The 25,177-nt window shown below is 41.9% G+C and overlaps 1 protein-coding gene across 3 annotated transcripts in view; it reads left to right on the top strand.

The window, feature by feature from the left end:
* Nucleotides 1-25,177, top strand: part of DVL1 (dishevelled segment polarity protein 1) — a 118,511-nt gene that overhangs the window by 88,884 nt on the left and 4,450 nt on the right. For 2 of the 3 annotated variants that reach the window (XM_075189802.1, XM_075189804.1), the window contains exons 5-14: nucleotides 2,025-2,157; nucleotides 9,222-9,315; nucleotides 10,080-10,149; nucleotides 11,261-11,400; nucleotides 13,217-13,293; nucleotides 14,633-14,700; nucleotides 15,790-15,939; nucleotides 20,437-20,568; nucleotides 22,781-22,948; nucleotides 24,894-25,100. In XM_075189802.1, coding sequence (XP_075045903.1) covers nucleotides 2,025-2,157; nucleotides 9,222-9,315; nucleotides 10,080-10,149; nucleotides 11,261-11,400; nucleotides 13,217-13,293; nucleotides 14,633-14,700; nucleotides 15,790-15,939; nucleotides 20,437-20,568; nucleotides 22,781-22,948; nucleotides 24,894-25,100 — 1,239 coding nt within the window. The remainder of the gene's footprint in view (nucleotides 1-2,024; nucleotides 2,158-9,221; nucleotides 9,316-10,079; nucleotides 10,150-11,260; nucleotides 11,401-13,216; nucleotides 13,294-14,632; nucleotides 14,701-15,789; nucleotides 15,940-20,436; nucleotides 20,569-22,780; nucleotides 22,949-24,893; nucleotides 25,101-25,177) is intronic. The other variant, XM_075189803.1, reaches the window with a different exon arrangement.

The following is a 25,177-nucleotide window of genomic DNA, read 5'->3' as shown; positions in this document are numbered from 1 at the left end:
GATGACTTAAGGTGTTCAGTTACATGTAGCAGATGAGGTATTATATAGTATTAGCAGGATGTTATGTGGCATGGATGGGGTATTATATAGTATTAGCAGGATGTTATGTGGCATGGATGGGGTATTATATAGTATTAGCAGGGTATATGCTGCCCAGTGATTCAGTATATACAGCCATCACAGCAGACAGAAGGTTGGAGGATGACTTAAGGTGTTCAGTTACATGTAGCAGATGAGGTATTATATAGTATTAGCAGGATGTTATGTGGCATGAATGGGGTATTATATAGTATTAGCAGGGTACATGTGGCATGAATGGGGTATTATAGAGTATTAGCAGGGTACATGTGGCATGAATGGGGTATTATAGAGTATTAGCAGGGTATATGCTGCCCAGTGATTCAGTATATACAGCCATCACAGCGGACAGAAGGTTGGAGGATGACTTAAGGTGTTCAGTTACATGTAGCAGATGAGGTATTATATAGTATTAGCAGGATGTTATGTGGCATGAATGGGGTATTATATAGTATTAGCAGGGTATATGCTGCCCAGTGATTCAGTATATACAGCCATCACAGCAGACAGAAGGTTGGAGGATGACTTAAGGTGTTCAGTTACATGTAGCAGATGAGGTATTATATAGTATTAGCAGGATGTTATGTGGCATGAATGGGGTATTATATAGTATTAGCAGGGTACATGTGGCATGAATGGGGTATTATATAGTATTAGCAGGATGTTATGTGGCATGAATGAGGTATTATATAGTATTAGCAGGATGTTATGTGGCATGAATGAGGTATTATATAGTATTAGCAGGATGTTATGTGGCATGAATGAGGTATTATATAGTATTAGCAGGATGTTATGTGGCATGAATGAGGTATTATATAGTATTAGCAGGGTACATGTGGCATGAATGGGGTAATATATAGTATTAGCAGGGTATATGCTGCCCAGTGATTCAGTATATACAGCCATCACAGCGGACAGAAGGTTGGAGGATGACTTAAGGTGTTCAGTTACATGTAGCAGATGAGGTATTATATAGTATTAGCAGGATGTTATGTGGCATGAATGAGGTATTATATAGTATTAGCAGGATGTTATGTGGCATGAATGAGGTATTATATAGTATTAGCAGGGTACATGTGGCATGAATGGGGTATTATAGAGTATTAGCAGGGTATATGCTGCCCAGTGATTCAGTATATACAGCCATCACAGCGGACAGAAGGTTGGAGGATGACTTTAGGTGTTCAGTTACATGTAGCAGATGAGGTATTATATAGTATTAGCAGGGTACATGTGGCATGAATGGGGTAATATATAGTATTAGCAGGATGTTATGTGGCATGAATGGGGTATTATATAGTATTAGCAGGGTATACGCTGCCCAGTGATTCAGTATATACAGCCATCACAGCGGACAGAAGGTTGGAGGATGACTTAAGGTGTTCAGTTACATGTAGCAGATGAGGTATTATATAGTATTAGCAGGATGTTATGTGGCATGAATGGGGTAATATATAGTATTAGCAGGGTATATGCTGCCCAGTGATTCAGTATATACAGCCATCACAGCGGACAGAAGGTTGGAGGATGACTTTAGGTGTTCAGTTACATGTAGCAGATGAGGGAGGTGCGCTATGAGTAAAGTAATGTTCCTTCATCTTCATCAGTCAGGACACCTCACATCAAACGGACTGGAACTGACAGCACCTATTACTTTGATTAAAGGCACAAACTGTTCTCAGCTTTGTTGTTTGGCTGTGTCAGGTTCATCCATTTTTCATTCTGATTAAAGGAAGCCGTAGTCAGTTGGATGGTAATATTTCTGCTTCTATTATCCGTATCTACATGTCACTAGTATTTATTCTGCTTCATGTACTGTACTTTGCACTGCGTTGTCTCTCGTATGTTACAAACTCTCTTCTTTGATCAGAAAACCCTCCTGTTATCTGCTGATGATAGCTGTCCGCAGAGACCCAATCCATCATATCCTTTGTCTTCCTTGCCAGTTCCAAGGATCAATGGACATCCCAAGGTGGAGCGTATGCGGGATCCTGGAGGATATGACAGCACGTCCACCGTGATGAGTAGTGAGCTGGAGTCTAGCAGCTTTGTGGACTCTGATGAGGATAACACCAGCAGGTAGGTACAGAGAGCAGTGGTGCTCAACTTTCATTTAGCTAGGACCCCACACCCCAGTATCAGTGTGTCTGTGTTATGGGACCTCAGTGTCAGTGTGTCTGTGTTATGGGACCCCCGGTGTCAGTGTGCCTGTGTTATGGGACCCCAGTGTCAGTGTGTCTGTGTTATGGGACCCCAGTGTCAGTGTGTCTGTGTTGTGGGACCCCCAGTGTCAGTGTGTCTGTGTTATGGGACCTCAGTGTCAGTGTGTCTGTGTTATGGACCCCCAGTGTCAGTGTGTCTGTGTTATGGGACCCCAGTGTCAGTGTGTCTGTGTTATGGAACCCCAGTGTCAGTGTGTCTGTGTTATGGGACCCCAGTGTCAGTGTGTCTGTGTTATGGGACCCCAGTGTCAGTGTGTCTGTGATGTGGGACCCCCAGTGTCAGTGTGTCTGTGTTATGGACCCCCAGTGTCAGTGTGTCTGTGTTATGGACCCCCAGTGTCAGTGTGTCTGTGATGTGGGACCCCCAGTGTCAGTGTGTCTGTGTTATGGAACCCCAGTGTCAGTGTGTCTGTGATGTGGGACCCCCAGTGTCAGTGTGTCTGTGTTTTGGAACCCCAGTGTCAGTGTGTCTGTGTTATGGGACCTCAGTGTCAGTGTGCCTGTGTTGTGGGACCCCCGGTGTCAGTGTGCCTGTGTTGTGAGACCCCCAGTGTCAGTGTGTCTGTGTTATGGACCCCCAGTGTCAGTGTGTCTGTGTTATGGACCCCCAGTGTCAGTGTGTCTGTGTTGTGGGACCCCCAGTGTCAGTGTGTCTGTGTTATGGAACCCCAGTGTCAGTGTGTCTGTGTTGTGGGACCCCAGTGTCAGTGTGTCTGTGATGTGGGACCCCAGTGTCGGTGTGTCTGTAATGTGAGACCCCAGTGTCGGTGTGCCTGTGATGTGGGACCCCCAGTGTCGGTGTGCCTGTGATGTGGGACCCCCAGTGTCAGTGTGTCTGTTATGGGACCCCCAGTGTCAGTGTGTCTGTGTTGTGAGACCCCCAGTGTCGGTGTGTCTGTGTTGTGAGACCCCCAGTGTCGGTGTGTCTGTGTTGTGGGACCCCAGTGTCAGTGTGTCTGTGATGTGGGACCCCCAGTGTCAGTGTGTCTGTGTTATTGGACCCCCAGTGTCAGTGTGTCTGTGTTGTGGGACCCCAGTGTTAGTGTGTCTGTGTTGTGAGACCCCAGTGTCAGTGTGCCTGTGTTGTGGGACCCCCAGTGTCAGTGTGTCTGTGATGTGGGACCCCCAGTGTCAGTGTGTCTGTTGTGGGACCCCCAGTCTCAGTGTGTCTGTGATGTGGGACCCCCAGTGTCAGTGTGTCTTTGTTGTGGGACCCCCAGTCTCAGTGTGTCTGTGATGTGGGACCCCCAGTCTCAGTGTGTCTGTGTTATTGGACCCCCAGTGTCAGTGTGTCTGTGATGTGGGACCCCCAGTGTCAGTGTGTCTGTTATGGGACCCCAGTGTCAGTGTGTCTGTGTTATTGGACCCCCAGTGTCAGTGTACCTGTGTTGTGGGACCCCAGTGTCAGTGTGTCTGTGTTGTGGGACCCCAGTGTTAGTGTGTCTGTGTTGTGGGACCCCAGTGTCGGTGTGCCTGTGTTGTGAGACCCCCAGTGTCAGTGTGCCTGTGATGTGGGACCCCCAGTGTCAGTGTGTCTGTGATGTGGGACCCCCAGTGTCAGTGTGTCTGTTGTGGGACCCCCAGTCTCAGTGTGTCTGTGATGTGGGACCCCCAGTGTCAGTGTGTCTGTTGTGGGACCCCCAGTCTCAGTGTGTCTGTGTTATGGGACCCCCAGTCTCAGTGTGTCTGTGTTATGGGACCCCCAGTGTCAGTGTGTCTGTGTTATGGGACCCCCAGTCTCAGTGTGTCTGTGTTATTGGACCCCCAGTGTCAGTGTGTCTGTGTTGTGGGACCCCCAGTGTCAGTGTGTCTGTGTTATGGGACCCCAGTGTCAGTGTGTCTGTGTTATTGGACCCCCAGTGTCGGTGTGTCTGTGTTGTGAGACCCCCAGTGTCAGTGTGTCTGTGTTGTGAGACCCCAGTGTCAGTGTGTCTGTGTTGTGGGACCCCAGTGTCAGTGTGTCTGTGTTGTGAGACCCCAGTGTCAGTGTGTCTGTGTTGTGGGACCCCCAGTGTCAGTGTGTCTGTGTTATTGGACCCCCAGTATCAGTGTGTCTGTGTTATTGGACCCCCAGTGTCAGTGTGCCTGTGTTGTGAGACCCCAGTGTCAGTGTGTCTGTGTTGTGGGACCCCAGTGTCAGTGTGCCTGTGTTGTGGGACCCCAGTGTCAGTGTGTCTGTGTTATGGGACCCCCAGTGTCAGTGTGTCTGTGTTGTGAGACCCCAGTGTCAGTGTGTCTGTGTTGTGGGACCCCAGTGTTAGTGTGCCTGTGTTGTGAGACCCCAGTGTCAGTGTGTCTGTGTTGTGGGACCCCCAGTGTCAGTGTGCCTGTGTTGTGAGACCCCAGTGTCAGTGTGTCTGTGTTGTGAGACCCCCAGTGTCAGTGTGTCTGTGTTGTGAGACCCCCAGTGTCAGTGTGTCTGTGTTGTGAGACCCCCAGTGTCAGTGTGTCTGTGTTGTGAGACCCCCAGTGTCAGTGTGTCTGTGTTGTGAGACCCCAGTGTCAGTGTGTCTGTGTTGTGGGACCCCAGTGTCAGTGTGTCTGTGTTGTGAGACCCCAGTGTCAGTGTGTCTGTGTTGTGGGACCCCCAGTGTCAGTGTGTCTGTGTTATTGGACCCCCAGTATCAGTGTGTCTGTGTTATTGGACCCCCAGTGTCAGTGTGTCTGTGTTGTGAGACCCCAGTGTCAGTGTGTCTGTGTTGTGGGACCCCAGTGTCAGTGTGCCTGTGTTGTGGGACCCCCAGTGTCAGTGTGTCTGTGTTATGGGACCCCCAGTGTCAGTGTGTCTGTGTTATGGGACCCCAGTGTCAGTGTGTCTGTGTTGTGGGACCCCCAGTGTCAGTGTGTCTGTGTTATGGGACCCCCAGTGTCAGTGTGTCTGTGTTGTGAGACCCCAGTGTCAGTGTGTCTGTGTTGTGGGACCCCCAGTGTCAGTGTGTCTGTGTTATGGGACCCCAGTGTCGCTGGTCTGCTTCAAACTGGCAGCGGTGTTGTTGATGCGCCTTCTCTGAGAAATTCCCACTCAAACAAATCAACAATATCACTTGTTTTATACAAGTTCACCCGAGTAAAAAAAATAAGCATACTGTAAAGGGATAGTAATTAGTCTTTTTTTCTCTATTTGCATGACATAATATATATATATCCTTCATTGAACATGTACTGTACAGTCATTGGGGTAGATTTATCAATCCTAAAAATGAAAATTGGTGATGTTGCCTATAGCAACCAATCAGATTCTACCTGTCATTTCCTACAATGCCCTAGATAAATGATAGCTAGAATCTGATTGGTTGCAATGGACAACACCTCTTTTTTAGAAGGATTGATAAATCTACCCCATTGTCTGACTTTCTAAGACCATTTGTACACATCTTTAATCTCAGTGCAGTCCTGGGATGAGCAGCTACTTTCGTGTTTGTTCTGCTGAGAATGTAAGACAAGCCAGAACTCGGGGGACATCTTACCAAGCAGGTGGAGGTAGACTGGGCTCACTAAAAGAGGACTTTGGTCAAGGTGTGTCTCCTCCTCAGCGGTGACTTGTCATCACGTCTCTCCTTCCTTTTTTCATCTGGCGTGCTTAGTACACTGAGATCAAGACATTTACCCTGGGGCTTCAGTCTTGCAGGCTCTAACAAGGGTGGCAAGTGTTTGAGATGACAGCCGGTTTCTTTTGGAGATTAAATAGAACTTGGAACTTGAGAGACAAGTTACAATTGGCTGTCACAGATACTGGATGATGTAAGATAGAGATGGAGCCGCATTAAACCACAATTCTCATCACTATGGCGGAAATGGAAACTGTAGTGATAGAAAACAAATTAAGTAATAAAAGGTGTTCGAGGACTTTAATTCCGCTCATAGACAGATGCACAGCAGAAAACTTTCAGGTGCAGAATTTAATCAGTTTTCGGATGTGAGATCAGCGAAATTAAAGTGCTATAGACACCAGAAAGCACTACAGTTATAACATACAGATGACTGTTGTGCCATTTGGGACAGCAGTCCAAAAAAGGGACTGTTCTTGAAATATAAGGACATTTGGGAGGTGTATAATTGAATGGTACCAAGTAGCATCTAAAATTGTGTGGCAATCACTTTTAAATAAAAAATGTTATAGCTTTTAAATAAACTTATTCAGCAGTGTGTTTCTTAGCAAAACAAGGTTAACCTTACAGCGTAACTCCAGCTAACATCATTTTTTTACCCAACATCAGCCATTCCCCAAACCTGTAGAATTGCTGACTCTGCGGTTCACAAGAGCTCATCCCGTCCAGCCCTCCAACCTATCACGTCCTGACATTGACAACCAAGAGCAACTCAAATAGCGCTGTGTCAGTTTAGCACACAGGCTCTGATTGGACAGAGCAGGACACACCCTATTCCCTGTTATCAACCAATAGGAGTGACGGTGATGTGAGTTCTCCTGAACAACTCAGCTAATTGTGGTTATGGGGAAAGTACAAACGTTACATTTTAGCTGGAGTTACTCTTTAATATTAAAATATTTATAATATGGGAAGAGCTAGACTGATTGGGGTAGTCATTGAAGGCGGCTACTTGTGCACCTACATGAGAATATGAAGATTTTGAGGTGCGTTCCCTTGTTAGCAGGGCGCTGCACAGCATTTCCCTTCCTACAAAAAGGACTTGGCGTTTTGGGGTACTGAGAAGTTCCTGGTAATTAGACATCATCCTATACTTTCAATCGGACACTTTTTATAAACGCATTTATAGGTGCCCTTTGGCCAGTGTTAAAAAATATTAAAAATCTCACAAAATTTTCGCATGTAATAAAGACCTGTCACTGTTAGGATTCATTTAAGTCAGAAATGAGGCTAAACCAAACAATATCATCATCTTCATCATTTATTTATATAGCGCCACTTATTCCGCAGCGCTGGACAGAGAACTCACTCACATCAGTCCCTGCCCCATTGGAGCTTACAGTCAATATTCCCTAACACACACACACACACACACACACACACACACACACACACACACACACACACACACACACACACACACACACACACACACACACACACACACACACACACACACACACACACACAGAGAGAGAGAGACTAGGGTTAATTTTTGATACCAGCCAATTAACCTACTAGTATGTTGTTGGAGTGTGGGAGGAAACCGGAGCACCCGGAGGAAACCCACGCAGACACGGGGAGAACATACAAACTCCACACAGATAAGGCCATGGCCGGAAATTTAACTCGTGAGGCAGAAGTGCTAAACACTTCGCCACCAATATATTAGGATAAAATGATAAAAAAAAATGTAAATTAATGATGGGGTGGTCCCACATTTTGAACTGATGTTATCACACTTTTCACTATGCGTATATATATATATATATATATATATGTATATATTAGAAATAAGTAATTTATATTGTTAGGAAACAAGCAAAGGCCAAATTGATGGGACTCACAGCAAAAACTGTTAAAAAAAAAACAGGCCCATTAGCTTAATAACCAATAACACCGACTCTGAGTTAATGACAGAGTCTGGACTTTCTGCATGGCTTGAAAGCCTCGCTATCCATAATACATGCCCTGATCCATCCACATGCGCCATCAGCTAGAACAAAAATACATTGGACCTGTGCAAAGATGCCACCTTGCTTTGGTAATAATTGAATGTCAGTGTAAACATAGTCTCACAAGCAATTGTGATTTGTTTTGCTCCGCGCTCTCCGTTCTTTAAATGATCCCCACCATTCGGCCAAGGGCTAGTGATCAATAAAACATTTCTTTTTAATATGACATATTAAGTGTCTGTCTTTCACCGGTATCTATGTAGTTCTCAAGACTATAAAATAATTGCTGCTGGCAGTGTAAGAATAACTGTCATCCTGAGTGCAGGGTAATTACCACAGGAATTTCACGGGTACAGTACCTGGATATGCCGGTCTGAAGATGAAAGTGTTGTCAAGACAGGTTTTCCCAGCAATGCTCGGTTTCAGCATTTAGTGGAGCATTTCACTATAAGTATAAATAAAACACACACCTGTCTGGCATTCACAATGTATACGAGGAGAATACAGTTGTATATACCTGCATGCAGCTATGGTTGAAATCTTGGTGTTATTGTATTCACAATCTATAATGCACCATTGACATATTTCTCAGTGTATGTTTCCTATCAAAGAAGGGGAGGGGCTGACCTCTAGTGCTAGTGCCAGTAAGCTGCCAGTAAGCTGCCCATGTCTCGGCACTTATGAAAGTGTGCCTACAGTTCCACCAAGCTCATGGATTTATGAAACAAGTTACAGGCATTTGCGGAGGAGAAGAAGTTTGCATGGGCCAGAGAGAGGAGATGGGGGGGGGGAGGGAGCAGTGCTAAAATTAGGTTTAATTTTGGAGAGTGAGATTATTGAAACAAGATAAAGGGTTCATTTACTGTTAATGGGACGTATTTTTGCGTTCCTGTTGTACTTTGGCAGAGAAACACATTTCTGGTAGCACTGAGTAATTTAATAATAGCTTTACACCCACAAAAGTAAAACACGTGGGGTATATTTGCTAAACTGCGGGTTTGAAAAGTGGAGATGTTGCCTATATCAGATTCTAGTTATCATTAGAATGTACTAAATAAATGATAGCTACTATCTGATTGGTTGTTATAGGCAACATCTCCACTTTTTCAAACCCGCTGTTTAGTAAATATACCCTCAAGTATTAAAAACAGTTATAATGTCTCCTCATTGTCACAATTACACAATGGAGTAGTGTTAAGACTACAGTGCACTTATGCAGTAAACTATCATAATGTGTTACTAAGAATGATATAGACTCTGAATGATGACAATTTGGAGATAGGACATAGTCACTGGTGCATAGTCTCGTCTTGTCTGTATTTAATGATGTAATATAATATCCTTCCTTTATTGTGCAGGTTAAGTAGCTCCACAGAGCAGAGCACATCATCACGTCTTATCCGCAAGCACAAAAGGAGGCGACGGAAGCAGAAAATGCGTCAAATCGATAGAGTAAGTGTTATTTACCCTCCAGTTGTTTCTTGCTTGGGCCGTGCAACCAAATCACTATTCTGTTCATTTAGTAGCAGATGCGTTACTGGTGTTCCCGATGGATCATTGTCAGGCATCACAGCGGATTTGGGCCATACACATGACCAGAACAGGCCAGTTTGCCCATATCGCTGACAATATCGGTGTGTGTGCAGGCAGCATAATCAGTGTTAGAAAACATTATATACACAAAAAGTAAGCATATGCTTCCTCCCTACTAATCCAATGTAGATGGGACAGTCCGGATTCAAGGAAGCTCTCTTGGGATTTCTGTCCTGACTGCCAGAATGTCGGCAGCTATGAATCATCATCATCATCATCATCATTTATTTATATAGCGCCAACATATTCCGTAGCGCTTTACAATTGGGGACAAACGTAATAAACTAATAAACAAACTGGGTAAAACAGACAAAGAGGTGAGAAGGCCCTGCTCGCAAGCTTACAATCTATGGATGCAGAGATATTTACTAGACATCCCTCCATGACTAGCTCCCAATGTGGCGTAACAACGCCCCCGTATGGACATGACCACGCCCTCTTTTTGTGTAGTGTCCCAGTTCACAAAGAGGAAATGTTGGGAGGTATGTTCATAGTCATCGGATAGGTTGCATTCTTATGAATATTGGTCCAGCTAACAAGGTGGCTCGGATGTATGTAGGCAACGTCTGCTTTAATCCAATGCGGGTCATGTTTCTGATTGTTCCCTGTTTTCTCTCTCACAGTCCTCATCCTTCAGCAGCATTACAGATTCTACCATGTCCCTGAATATCATCACAGTCACACTTAACATGGGTAAGTAGCAGCAGCGCTGTCATGTGACCATTCTGATACTTATAGTGTGTCATGTGACCACTCTGATACCTATAGGGTGTCATGTGACCACTCTGATACCTGTAGTGCATCACGAGACCACTCTGATACCTGTGAGGCGTCACCTGACCACTCTGATACCTGTGAGGCGTCACCTGACCACTCTGATATCTGTAAGGCGTCACCTGACCACTCTGATACCTGTGGGCGTCACGTGACCACTCTGATACCTGTGGGCGTCACGTGACCACTCTGATACCTGTGGGCGTCACGTGACCACTCTGATACCTTTGGGACATCACGTGACCACTGTGATACCTGTAGGGGATCACCTGACCACTCTGGTGCTACCTGACCACTCTGATACTTGTGGGGTGCCATGTGACCACTCTGATACTTGCGGGGTGCCACGTGACAACTCTGATACTTGTAGGCGTGGTCTTCCTCTGCTATGCAGGTAGACAACATCAAGGTTGGCCTTTTATGGTGTTGTCTTAAGCTGCTTGCATTCAAATAGACTTGTGTTATTGTATAAAACATTTCCAGCAGACTAGTTTGTAAATTTACATGCTGAAAATTTTCATTTTCCAAAATTTACTTAAAAAAATAACCTGTACTTGATTAAATACTGAAGTGATTTTTGTTTTTAAACCACATTTTCTGATTATGAATAGTGATTTAGAATATTCTGACTGATGGGACATGTGTCTAAAATACATTTTTAATTGAATATAAAGCCTGCAAGTGTTAATGTGTATGTATAGAGAATTGTAAATCGGTCAGTGATAGCAATGGTGATGCCTGCAATCTATAAGATGGTTTTCTCATAGTGAGGAAGAGAGGCATACTAACAATATGTTATATTCTAGATTTTGAAAAAAATCTGTAAATATCTATACCTATATTTGTTGAAAACCGTTATGGCTGTTGTGGATGATATAGCACGCCGTATACACAGTATCCAATCATGATTGCATTCAAAATTATAGATTTTGTGCATATTAGTTAAATCTTTTGCCATTTTTCTCTTTGATCACATTAAATTACGTAGACTACTAAGTGTTGAAACGCGTATTGATTTAATCCCTACCAGAAAAATACAACTTCCTGGGCATCAGTATTGTGGGACAGAGCAACGACCGCGGGGATGGGGGAATATACATCGGATCTATAATGAAAGGCGGAGCTGTGGCAGCAGATGGGAGAATCGAACCTGGAGATATGCTATTGCAGGTACAGCGACTAGTAATTATACCACCAGCAGCTGGGGACAGATTTTTAGTTGGGGTAGGGCATGTCCTAGATCAACTTTAAAATTCAGTTTAAAAATAAAGCTATCAAGTATTTGTGTGCTTGATGGAAAAACAGCCAGTATTCAACTTATGTGCAAAATAATAAACTAATTTGCACCCCTTGCATTGTAACATGGTTTGTGCCAGAGAACATTTACTCCTTTTTTTTTTTTTTGTCTTACTTTCCTTAATGACTCAGGCCCTTGGAGTCTAAATTTGCACCTAGACAAATCACGTTTGATGTAAGTGCAAGGACACGGGAAGGGGGTGTATTAAATAATCCCTGCATCCCTCTCACTAATATACTGAGACCAGGGGTGCTGCAGAGGCTGTGACTTGTTCATTTCAGCAGCATACAAACACATACCTCCAAACATATCGATATGTTGGGAAGTATGTGTTGGGAGGTATGTGGCCATGCCTCTTTTGGTGTGACCACACCCCCCCCCCGGGCAGGGGGCGCGGTCACACCAAAAGAGGCGTGGCAACACCACGACATGTATGTATGCATTGGCTCTCTCCCATGATAAGTACATTTTATCCTATTTACACAAATTCATCTTCATGTTGTTCATTCCCCTCGTGGATATTCTCCCGGTTCCCCCTCCTCCCCCCTTCCATGGGTGGGTGGTTTAAATTGTTCATGATTTATATGTGGATGGAGGCTCTGTGCTGTTATTCACCTAACAAAGAGGTTTGCATGGTATTCTACCATCAATAAAATGTGATTGTTTATATGGTGTTTCATATTGTGAAATGAATGCTAAAGCTCGGTGCACATCGGACAGTTCGGTGCAGGCGGTTGTGCATATATAGGTGTACGACCCAGTCCTGCTCTTCATAATGTCCCTGATAGTGTATTAAATAAAAATAAAGGCTTCTCTGCTGATTGTTTCTGTTTTATGAGGAGGGGGGGAAATTCAATTTCAATTTATTTGAAAGTATGGATTAAATAGATGTGCACCAGACCAATGAAAAGCTAATGTGTGACTAGTTGCTATTGGTTACACCAGGCCTGCGCTGTGTGCACCATGTCACTAATCAGATGCGCCGTATGGTATTATTCCCTACTGATAGACAGAGCTACAGAAGCGTTACTGAAACAACAACCCAGATGTGGAGCTGTTGTCACAAAGCCTCGGGGGTCATTTACAACATTACTTGTGTTTGCAGCCATTACACAGGGGATCCTTTAATGCCATCACAGACTGGTGTCGGCTGCCTTTGATATTACTAAGCCTAATATATACTGGGAATTGTTTCCAATCTCTAACATCCCGATTTAAATGGAGAGTACAGAACAAAAGTGCTCATTGCATTTTAATATTGTTGGGAAAGGTGCCAAGCATACCAAATCATGCCTTTACTGGGTGTACCCGCTATTCAGCTCCATTTCAAGGGCATTAAAGAACCAATCTAAATGCATTTATATATTGTAAATATTTACAGTGTATATGTACTACGTATATACCAATTGCTTTTTTACATAGAATCAGATTTTAGCATTATAAGCCCTCTGGAGGGGACTAATATATATTTAAGTACCAGTGTACTCTGATTCTGTAAAAGAGAATAGTTGGCATTTCATAGAAATGTTTCTTTGTGGTTATTGGAAGCTTTCTACTCATTTTCATGATGTTTTGTCCAGTGAGGGGCCGTGTTCTATGAGCGGTGAACCTTATATTAACAAAAGCAGAATTGTGCAGCTTAAATTGACATTATAGCTGGAAATATTATTGTAACAATTCATTTTGCAGGTGAATGACGTGAACTTTGAGAATATGAGTAACGATGATGCAGTCAGAGTCCTGAGGGAAATCGTGTCTAAACCTGGGTAAGTGTGTAGGTCTGTGATGGGCAAACTGAGACACTTTAGGGGCCACATAGTGTGGCCTTGTAACCTTTATAAGGGCCGCACATTACCCTTAATGTCTGTAATAAGTTACGACAACACATTTAGTCAAAGAAAGAGACTCCTGTGTGTAATAATATATCAGCAGGCAACTTAAACAAGTGTTAACAGCTATAACAAACAATGACAACAATGCAGGATGGAGCTGGGGCTGCAGGGGAAGGCTCGGGGGGCCGCAGGGGAAAGCTCGTGGGCCGCAGGGGAAGGCTCGTGGGCCGTAGGGGAAGACTCGGGGGGTGCTGGGGAAGGCTCGTGGGCCGTAGGGGAAGGCTCGTGGGCCGTAGGGGAAGACTCGGGGGGCCGTAGGGGAAGGTTTGGGTGGGCCGCAGGGGAAGGCTCGGGGGGCGGCAAGGGAAGGCTCGTGGGCCGCAGGGGAAGGCTCAGGGGGCCGTAGGGGAAGGCTCGGGGCGGCAAGGGAAGGCTCGGGGGGCCGCAAAGGGAAGGCTTGGGGGGCGCCTTTTGCCCCTCAGTGGTGTAGATAATCTGGTATAGTAATATAGTGGGGCATGATGGGGTTACTGGTGAATAGTATATCGTGTGTTTATTTTTTGTATATCTTTTAATATATATTTCCCATGACGTTTCTGCATGACTGAATTATCACTTGTATAACAGATGCTAGGGTTCGGCATACCTCGAGGCGGGTTCACACACACACAGACTAATGAACACGGCAGACATGCATGTAAAATGTGTGTGAATGGTTTTAATGTGTTTAATCAATCGAATTGATTAAAAAAAGCAGACAATCGTACGATTTAGGCAATAAGTTGCATTCTGAATTACGGACAACAGTGCCTCTGCACACCAAGGTGGGGGCGACCTAATAGGCTGTAATGTGAAATAATTGAATTGACATCATATTAATATTACTTTTTAGAAAAACAACCAATGTAATTACATTTTGAGGACTTTTAACCTATAAGACAATAGAATATGTAATATTCTATTTGTAATTTTATTTTAGATTTAATTTTAGTATTTTGCCCATATTTAACTCTGCTTTTTGACTGTTCACTTTCTAACAATAACCTCCATGGAGGTCAGATTGGCATTGAGTACTGTTTATTGAAATATCGGTGGGCTATAGATAGACCCCATGTACAATGTAATCATACCAACTGGAGGCAACTGAGATAAAATCATTTATCTTGTTGCCACTAATTACGTCCATCTTTCTGCAGCCCATGTAATAGGAGTTTCTGGTGTAGTTATGTTTGGATATAAATATATATATATATATTTTATGTTTGGCTTGTAGGCCAATCAGTCTGACTGTGGCAAAATGCTGGGATCCCACACCAAGGAGTTACTTCACTATACCACGAGGTAAGCCACATGGCAATCTAAGAACCACATCACCGATTTCATTAAAGATTATCCAAAATAACAGACTGCCTTTTTGTAACAGAATCCAGAAGTTCGATATTTCACTTTTTGTAGCTTTTGCTGTTTAAAAATCTGTTTAAAGCGTGTGTTTGTTTTACTGTACTAATTTATTTAAGCAGTGTGCAATGGTAATAAAACATTTTATTATGGAAATGTTATAAATGTGCAGGCTGTTACATGGGTAGTGTTGTAAATTCATCACATAAAATTCATCACATAAATTCATCACACCATTCTTTTATTTGTAGTAGGATTTTGTTTTATTTAGGATTAACCTTGTTTTATTGACGTTATTGTACTAAAGTAGTTTAGTTTGAGATTTATGTTTCTGACTGTGATATCTAAGTAATGGTTTTGTCAATCCAAATTAAGATTTGAGATTTTCACCCTGGTATAATTTTGCCATTTTTTACTAAAATATGTAATACATTTCAAAGGCCCAGAATATTGAGGAGTAAATTTATCAAGCTGCAGGTTTGAAAAAGTGGAGATGTTGCCTATAGCAACCAATCAGATTCAAGTTTCATTTATTTGGAACATTCTATAAATGACAGCTAGAATCTGATTGGTTGCTATAGGCAACAGCTCCACTTTTTCAAACCGGCAGCTTGATAAATTTACTCCTAACTTTCTTTTCTCGAACATCACTTTGGAAAATATCTTTCCTGGTTTTACTTTGCAGATACAGAAATACATCTTTCTAAATTCACCCATTAGCTCTATAGGTCTTGTGACGAAACGGAGGATTATTTAGTAGCCAATTCTACTTTCAAATGCACATTTCTAATATAGAAAATAAAGAGGGAGCATCTCTAAAGGAGAACTAAGACTTTTTTAAGTATATGGGTGAATATATTCAGTTTTTAGAAGATTTTACATGAAATAGGAGAAAAATGTAGTGAACAATAAAAGACAATAGCTCTATATATTTATAGGACTATACTGCGTATTAAGTGCAAACTGTAATATTATTTGTCATCTTTCTTATCAGTAACTTTGTCTTCTTTTCCCCCCATGTGTTGGTTGTAGCGGAACCTGTGAGACCGATAGACCCGGCTGCCTGGATCACTCATACCTCAGCCCTGACGGGAACATACCCCCGTTACGGTATGAGCCCCTCCATGAGTATCATCACATGCACCAGCTCCTCATTAACAAGCTCTAAACCCGAGTCGGAAAGTAAGTCACACTGCAGCCCCCGCACTGTGGGCAGGACTGATCCTGCTCAGGGGCAGCAGTGTAACCCAAACCCTGCTAATTAGGCAAGCAGGAGGACATATGCCTGTCACTCTCCCTTCTGCTTGCTGCTTCCAAGTAGACCTAACCGTCTACTAGATAATACTGCTTGAAATAGGTTACGTACTAACAGAATGGTGTGGGGGCAGAGGTGGACAACCAGTTTCTCTCCAGCCGGTGTGGAACTACAAGTCCCAACATTCTCAGCCATGCTGGAATTTGCAGTTGACCTACAGGTCAAGAGTTGCACATGGCATAAAGCTGGTATAGGGCCTGATTGACTAATAGACCCGGTCTTCTAGCTAACACCAATTTATTGAAGCCAAGAATGTATATTCTATTTTACACACAGTAAGCCATATGTCCACTTCGGTTCACATAAAAGTGCACATTGGTTTGCCAAATCAATATTTAAATGCAGATGATGAATTCGCTAGGAACCAATCACTCTGGGCTCTCCACTTTATTTTTCCTATCTTATCTCCCTCTCTTGACTAGCATATTAAAATAGGAAACACTACCCACACTTCCTGTACAAGAGCTATATGCAGTGCTGACCGCTGAAGGCTCTGCGCTGGTCCAGAGTACTGGCTGTGAGCTAATATACTTACAGTCCTGGCCAGAGATTCCGGATTTCAGGTTCCATTCGCTTCCCTGCTACATATGATTGTGATGTTATAATAGCATTTTATAATATAAAGTATACTCTAATATGTTATCATAGTGCAGGGGCGTGATAAGAACCTGTAACCCACACACCCTATCAAAGGCTGTATGTTTAACAGCTTACAGCCAAGAGCAGATCAGGGAGCAGAGTTTGAATCGCTAGCGGTAATCGCTGGAGCACAGTTATAACTGGCAGAAAGATACTTTATAAAGGAGGGTTATATAGGAAACAATTTACGTTGAGAATTCTTTTAAAGGAACTATTGTAATTACATTTCTGAATATTACAAGATACCTATTCATAGTGGATCAAATTATATTTTACATTCAGTAGCCTAGATTAAAGGAACGGTTAGCTGAATTGTGGTTAGGACCACGTTAGTGCCTAATAGCACATATAAACACATACATTAAAAAACATGTAAAATAAGTGAAGGATAGCCATTAATAAAAGATTTATATTTAATTGACAAATAACTTCCTTATGCTATACGTGAAAACCTCAGATAAATGAACTTTTCTCCAGAATTATTAAAGTAGACTGCCCTAGAATTCTAATGGATATATCGGCTACACGGTGTAAACCTGAAATCAGTGGGGTGTTAGTGTTTTTAATTCAGATAATAAATTACACGGGAAGCTGAAAGAAAACTTTAAGTGCATTGAGGGTCTTTTTTATTGTCCCAAATAATTGATTAGTACAATCTTTCTGGATGGGCCTCTAGTGGGTATCATGTAACAGATTCCTGCGGTTTATCATTTCACCTCACCAGGAGAAGACCCCTCTGTCCATTGACCAGGGGATCACCTCGTCTTTTTGAAGTCAGCGAGGGAGGTAATGCCGTGTCGCTTTTCTCATTAGTAGGGGGACTTTTGTGAACGTGATCTGTTATTTTACGTCCGGGGACATTATTAACCTGCGCTAGGCACTGTCCCTCATTTTATTGATAAATGGTTCTTTTTGTTGTGCTAGGTCTGATACCCAGGTATCCTGTTACTGTGGGCAGCTGACCTGCAAACCACAGTACTCTGTGTGTGTCATGATAGCTGTGTGGAGAGGAGACATTAAGGGACAGTTATAAAAATGGTAGTACAGAAAAACTCTGTATTTAATAGACGTCCCTCATTAAACAGAAACTGTGGTTATTTTAAAAACCATATCTAGGACAGTTATCATGCCTTGCCAACATTTTAAAAAGCAAATTGTCTACAAAATAAGCCCTGCCCTCAATTTGGCCAAGCCATGCCTCTGATTCATGCAAAAACCAGCACAGATCCCAGAAACATCACCCACAAAATCACAGAACCCTGCACAGTTTCTCCTCTTTTCAAGAATCAGGACAGCCCTGCAAAATCTAGACCAATGAGAGGTTTATATTTAAGAAAAGTGGTTCAAATGTAACTGTGTAAAAAACAATGAAAGCCATTATTCATCACAACCAATCAGATGCATTCATTTTGTAAATTGAGATGACAAATAGCATCTTCCATATGGCTGGTTGCTATTGGTTACAGCACAGTTATCTTTTCATCCCTTTTCATAAATGTCCTTTCACATCTTTTGCTGAATAAGTTCAGCAAAGTCTACACCTCGTGCAGCATTTTTATTTCATGCTGAGGAAACAATATGCCCTAATTCATGGGAATAGGCGTCCGTATGCAGAGAAATATGTTTTTTTTGTACAAAATGAGGTTTATTTTGAGTTATTGAACATGGACAGAAAAATAAGTGAATAATGAGAACAGGGAAGTTCGCCATAAAATGAATGGATCAATTCAGAGTTGGAATCCCTAAAATAGTATTAATATCTTGTAACTACAATATAGAAATTTTCAGGAGACTTAAGGATAACAGTCTGCAAAATCTGGGACTTGGCTGAAACATGTTTATTTGCACAGAGAACCATATTTATAGGAATAAATTTTAAAAATCCATTAATTTAAAACCTTTCTATTTAACCCATCTACTTATTGCCTTTGTAGAGTACCCTCCATATGCAACTGCCTTCAGCTAGATCATCCGTCTTCTCCTATAGCACATTATATATATATATATATATATATATATATATATATATATATATATATATATATATATATATATAAAGCATAATATAACATAGTGACATAATGTCGGAGATTTATCGCTTACCTTGACCAAATAGATGCTGCTGTTGCCGTATTGCTTTGGTATTGCTTTTTGTGCGATGGAACTGCATAGTTATTTAAGGAGAACTCTAATCCAAAAAAAAAGCGATTGAGCTGAATGCCCTTTGAGTAATATGTAGTACAACCAGTTACCGTGTGCATGTTAGGAAGCTTTTTTCACAGCCATTTAAGAAAGTCGGCTAAATAACACTGGAAGCTGAGACTATTGTGCTTGACATGAATTATTAATATTTGGTCGAAACAAGAAAATCATTTCTGTAATTGATGCTCCTGCAATCACTACTTTCACATAAACCATTTACACCACGCATTTCGCCACACTTGATGAATGTCTGCAGTCCAGAAAATTATATCCACTTACAGTGAAACTTCATTAGCCAAATAAAACATACAATAGCTTTAAAGTACAGGTTAAACCAATAGATGCATTGTGTAATATTCACAATCATGTATATTTGTTGCAGACAAACAGTATATTCTTGGCATTCTATAGAATTACTGTCCAGGCATTCTATAGAATGCTGAGGTAAAGTATGAAATATACACAGTCTAAGAAAAACAAGGTTGTTACATGAAAATTGGTACCTACTATATCGCCCCCTGCGTGCACACTCCTGAATGCTCTGTCCGCACAACCGCCAGCCCTTCTCAACTACTATTGGCTAGTTGCATGCAGAGCACTATATGAGTGGCCACACAAGGGGTAATACAGTTAGTATCAATTTTCATGTAAAATCTTGTTGATCATGGCATTTACCTATTTCATCCTTCGCTTCAAACAGACATTGTACATAATGCTTGGATTATACACTTGATACAACACTCTAACACATACACGTATCCATACCTTCTAACTTGATTGGATGGACACTTGCTGATTAAGTAAAGCAGCACACGCATGATGTGATCTGGTTGTTTGACATGACCAGCGAACAACTAGATCAGTGAGCAATTTGTCCACTAACAGACAAACTGGATCAGAAGTCAGGCTCTTTTTTTTCAAGCACATCTGAGTAAATTATGACCCGGTACATAAAGCCATGAGAGACGTCATACGACCTGGTGTTCCACCATTGCGATGTTGATCAGGTTTAATTAGTCAACATATGGTTCACCTGCAGTCTGATCCTCTTCCCAAATTTCATTTGTTGTAAAAAGTTTCAAAGCATTATATAGCGCTTTAATTCCGCAGCGCTGTGAAGAGAACTCACTCACATCAGTCCCTGCCCCATTGGGGCTTACAGTCTAAATTCTTAAACACACACCAATTTGATAGCAGCCAATTAAACTACTAGTATGTTTTTGGAGTGTGAGAGGAAACCGGAGCACCCGGAGGAAACCCACGCAAACACGCAGAGAACATACAAACTCCACACAGATAAGGCTATGGTTGGGAATTGAACTCATGACCCCAGTGCTGTAAGGCAGAAATGCTAACCACTTAGCCACCGTGCTGCATATTGCATATATAATATACTTACCTTATATTTGGAACATATTGGTCTGATTTATAGTGCAGTTTTTTTTATGGAATATAGTCCCCCTTTCATTAACTCCAGTTATTCCAAGGTTCTAGAACTGACCTTTAACCCTGCCTTATTGCAGAACTAGAAGACTCTCCTCTGTCTGTGAAGAGTGACATGGCCACTATCGTAAAAGTGATGCAACTGCCAGATTCAGGCTTGGAAATTCGAGACCGTATGTGGTTAAAGATTACAATATCCAATGCAGTCATTGGTAAGTCTACCATCATGCTGTAATCATTTTACCATTGTTTGCTGTGTTTTGAAAGAAGTCCTCTACCTGGGAGGGCCTGTTTGGGACATAAAGGGGTAATTGCCCTGAGCCCACAGTACATAGAGGTATACTATTCAGTTTCCTAGTATTCAATCCCCTTATATAGGGTATTCCTAAAAGACTGTTTTAAAAGGGAAAATCTCCTCTTTAAAGTAAGTTGTTTGACTAAGATTTCCTGGATAAAATGAAACAGATATTGCTAACCTCATATGTAGAAACTTAATATTTTTTGTTTTGTTGTCTCTCCTGTAAAAAATAAATATACTCTACTTTTTGGATATAGTGCAAGTTATTCTACAAACTGACATGGGGTCCGGGTTATGTACTGTACTAGGCTCACTAATAACAGTCCCTATACAAGATAGTGTGTCCTCTCGGTTCATTAACCCTGTAGGTTTCTTCTCAAGCATTGTAACGAGAAAACTGCTGCAGTATTAAGTCCTGACCCCACAGCTCCCCCTTGGCTATATAAACTGGTAGTGATTGCTGGCATTTCACAGTATAAGCTATGTGAGTGTTAGCTCACAAGGCTACCTCCAACTGAATAGGACCTTTGTGCTAGTAAGGTTTAGCCCTGGGAAGAGGGATATTAATATAAGTATTTCTACTGAGGCTTTTGTGGTTATTTAATACATATCAGCCAACAGTTCTACAGTATCAGTCTTTGCTTAAAGGGAATTGTGATGAATTTAGACACCATTGCCAAGACTGCATGGAAAGATCCACAATACCTTTTTGTTTATTTTTTTCCAAGTTTCAATATCTGTACAAGTTCAGGAATATTGATACATACAGTGGAATATCCTACCCACGTCTAAGAATGCCATTGGGCATGATTATTTTAATTGTCTCCGGTTTTACATATCTCATCTGGCAGTCTTACATATGGGTAGGGTTATTACATCAGCAATACAGGCAATTCTAAATTACTCATGTTGCCTGGTTGTGTTACCATTAGTTCCAGTGAATATTATTATGTTTCTGTTATGCAAAATGCATCTAAAATAATAGCAATTGAGAAAGTAAGACTCATTTGCCAACATCACATGTAGTTGCAAAATTTGTGCTAAATCAAACGCTTCCTTATCTACCCTACACTAGAAAGATAAAAGCTAGTTTCTGATTGGGTGGTGTGGTCCAGTGCAAATATTTCAGTTAAATGCACTGTTATTAAATGATCCTTTGTGTGTTTTCATATGTATCTGGATCAGTGGTGATCTGACAAGAGGGAAGTTAGAAGGTTTTTGTACATACTTTATCGATGATCCTTTTAAACTTCTGTCAGTATGGTCAGGGGTTAAATGAGTGTGACCAGCAGTAATTAAACTCAAACTCCGGAAAGATTGGTGTAACTGGAGAGAGGCTGAAGGTTGATGTGTATCAGTTTCACGCAGAGATCATTTTTCACTCTGTTACATTGAGTTAGACAGCTGTACATGTGTGATTATTTGTCACTGTGTGAGGTCTTTTGTATCACTGAATTGTAAAGCAGAAGTGTAGGTGGAATCCTATTCCCACACATCACACTGTTTCACAAGCCTCCATTCAAGTGCTATTGTGTGTTGCCTATTGCATTGTCGCTATTTCTCTGATTATTGTTCCCCACATAGAAAATCACTGCTGAATAGATTGCTAATTTATCAATTAAATGGACCTGCCACCAGTAAGTAACATCTGTTATTTGAAGAGTACATCTCAAATTACGTGTTTCAGAAATGGGTAAATTCTTACATTAACTTGTGACACATTCCCGTGGCTACACCTTTCCGCAAAAAAAAAGAAAACAATGTAGTTAGGCAATCTATTAGCTTAAATTGAAATATGTCTCCAGCACCCGTGGAGAGTATGAAGAATGTAAAGGCTATAGGGTGAAGGTATTGTCTATTGTCATAGATTTTTCTTTGAATGCACAGTACAGTAATGCTTACTTTGAAAAACATTACTTAACGAGCAAAGGATAAATTCATAGTACACATAGAAGGCAAAATACATAACACAATTATAATTTTTAAAGCCATGAATATACCTCTCTTGCTGGTGTTTTGAAAGTGTTTTCATCATTTTCATTCTTATTTGTGCTCATGTTTTTAGACTTCTCTACCCATAATCCTTTGCGGTGGCCTCTAACTGTCTGCTTTGATTATCCTCCCAGGGGCTGACGTTGTGGACTGGCTGTACACACACGTGGAAGGCTTCAAAGAGCGCCGGGAGGCCAGAAAATACGCCAGCAGCATGTTAAAGCATGGCTACCTCAGACACACCGTCAACAAAATCACCTTCTCAGAGCAGTGCTACTATGTATTTGGAGACCTGTGCGGTAGTGAGTACCAAATGCGCTGCTCTTAATGTGCCATTTCCTAAAACAATTAGTAAAGTGATAAGCTGTCTGTGACTGAAGGGATGCAGGAGGACTCTTACATTATAGAGAGGGCTGTTAGAGTAGCTCGTCAGAGTCTCACAGTCTCTCAGAATTTGTACAGATGTTTAGGAATGTGGCACGGTCTTCCATCGCTCACCATTTCTTCTGCCAGCTGTTACTCATGCCCGTATTTAGTAAAAGGTGTGGTGGGCAGCACAATGGCAAGATGGCTTAAGATTTTAATTTTGTGACGCTGTATTATGCTATATTAAAGAAGAGCTTCTCCCACAATGTGGTATTGGGTGGAGTTCAATATGTTAACATTAAATCCTGTCTTTTTCTGACGCGGTGATTGCAATGCCCCCCGAAGCCTCTAGTGGTCCCACTCTGCTCTTTTGTCCATCTGGCCCCATCCATGTGAATAGGAGGAACACAGGGGAGGGGCATCAACACTAGCGCTGCCTGTTTGGATCAGGTGAGTGTGCGCACTGTACAGAAAACCAGTACTGGACCATTGCAGGCCTCGGGAACCCAACGAATCAGGCGAGGTAAGAGACAAGATTCAATCGTAATGTAGTGGACTCCTCAAAAAACTAGATTTTAAGTTTTAAGCGGAGTTCTTCTTTAATATATTATTAATCTGTCATGAACAACAGGAACATTATTGCTGTAGAGCAACTATTTCTATCATGATTTGCTGCACAGCAATGGGAAAGTAGGGTAGGGTTTCCATTTTCACATGTTTGTCCATTTGTCCGTTTCCCCTATCACCTCATATTGTTCATTGTTATTTGCATAATCACTTGATTATATAAAGAGTTGTCATAGTGATTGGTTAGTCCTTATAAAACACCGCCATTCCATCTACTGTACATCAGTGATTCCTAATCTGTCAGTCAGAAAGCTGTAATTTGGACGTACGAACTTCATCCTGTACAGAGGTACGTTTCACAGGAACCTGACATCCCAAGTCTGTGATGTTATTAACATTTAGATGAGTAGATTGACTACATCTTGTCCTATCCCCTCCAACTACAAATGTCCTGTTCATGGACACACATGAGTTGACTGAGCTGTAATTCTCTGTGCTGCTGTCAACATTCAGATGCTCTTATTGGTTACAGTTTTTCTAGCCCCCACAAACCATGAACGCAATAGGTGCTCTGGCTCTAATCAAATGCTCCCCCAAAAAATGGATACCTATGCTGTTTACAGCGAATCCCTCTGATCCTCTTCTTGACAAGTATTTGCTGCTTATTCCCTCTTATATGGTGCGAAAAGCCAATAAGAAGGGGAATATTCCTTTCAATCCATTGTCAGGCTGAGCGGGTGGATGTGGATAGATTTGGAGCACTAGAGAAAAAAGAGTGTTTTGCTTAGTCGGACATATTGCCTCTGTGATATTCACCTTATTCTTTTACCATCCCACAAGTTCAAAATCATTTACGGTATGGTTCACAAAACATTATATTTACATTATTTTTGCTGTATATAGTTGTAATCTGTTGATATTTTTAACGCACTATGAAATGAGCATGCTTGCGGCAGCCTTTAACTTAATCTCAATCAAAATTGTTTGTTACTTGTAAATGAATCGTAGAGTTATAATTGCCACCACAAAGAGGTTTTATGGTCACGTATTCCCTCAGATTTTCCACTTAAGGTGCAAACATCGCCTATACACAGTGGAGGCAGCCATTTTGTTTTCGACACATATACATAAGAATGCTACTTATTTAAGAAATAATGACATCATCGAGCCACAAAGTGCCTTGTAGTGCCATTGGTTAGTAGTGAATGGCATGGCTGCCTTCCCATGACGTATGTGAGCAGGTAACACATTAAATGATAATTGTAGGATGACACTAGAATAAATATGTGATAGTCCTTTGTGTTTGCTCGTCAGATGTGGCAGCACTGAATATTAACGATGGGTCCAGTGGCGCATCTGATCAGGACACACTGGCTCCTCTCCCTCATACAGCCGTCCCCTGGCCACTAGGTCAGGGTTATCCCTACCAGTATCCTCTAGTGCCACCTTGCTTCCCCGCAACATTCCAAGAACCAGGATTCAGCTATGGCAGTGGCAGTGCAGGAAGCCAGCACAGTGAAGGTAAGTCCTGAGGCCTCTTCCGTCTCCCTTTCCTCTCATAGCCTGTGCTGCTTGGTGTCTCGCATGTATGGCTTTCC

This window comes from Mixophyes fleayi, chromosome 11 (assembly GCF_038048845.1).
Source record: "Mixophyes fleayi isolate aMixFle1 chromosome 11, aMixFle1.hap1, whole genome shotgun sequence".
NCBI classification, from domain to species: Eukaryota; Metazoa; Chordata; class Amphibia; order Anura; family Limnodynastidae; genus Mixophyes; species Mixophyes fleayi.
The sequence above is the reverse complement of the archived record's forward strand: the minus strand, read 5'-3'. Positions and strand labels throughout refer to the sequence as shown.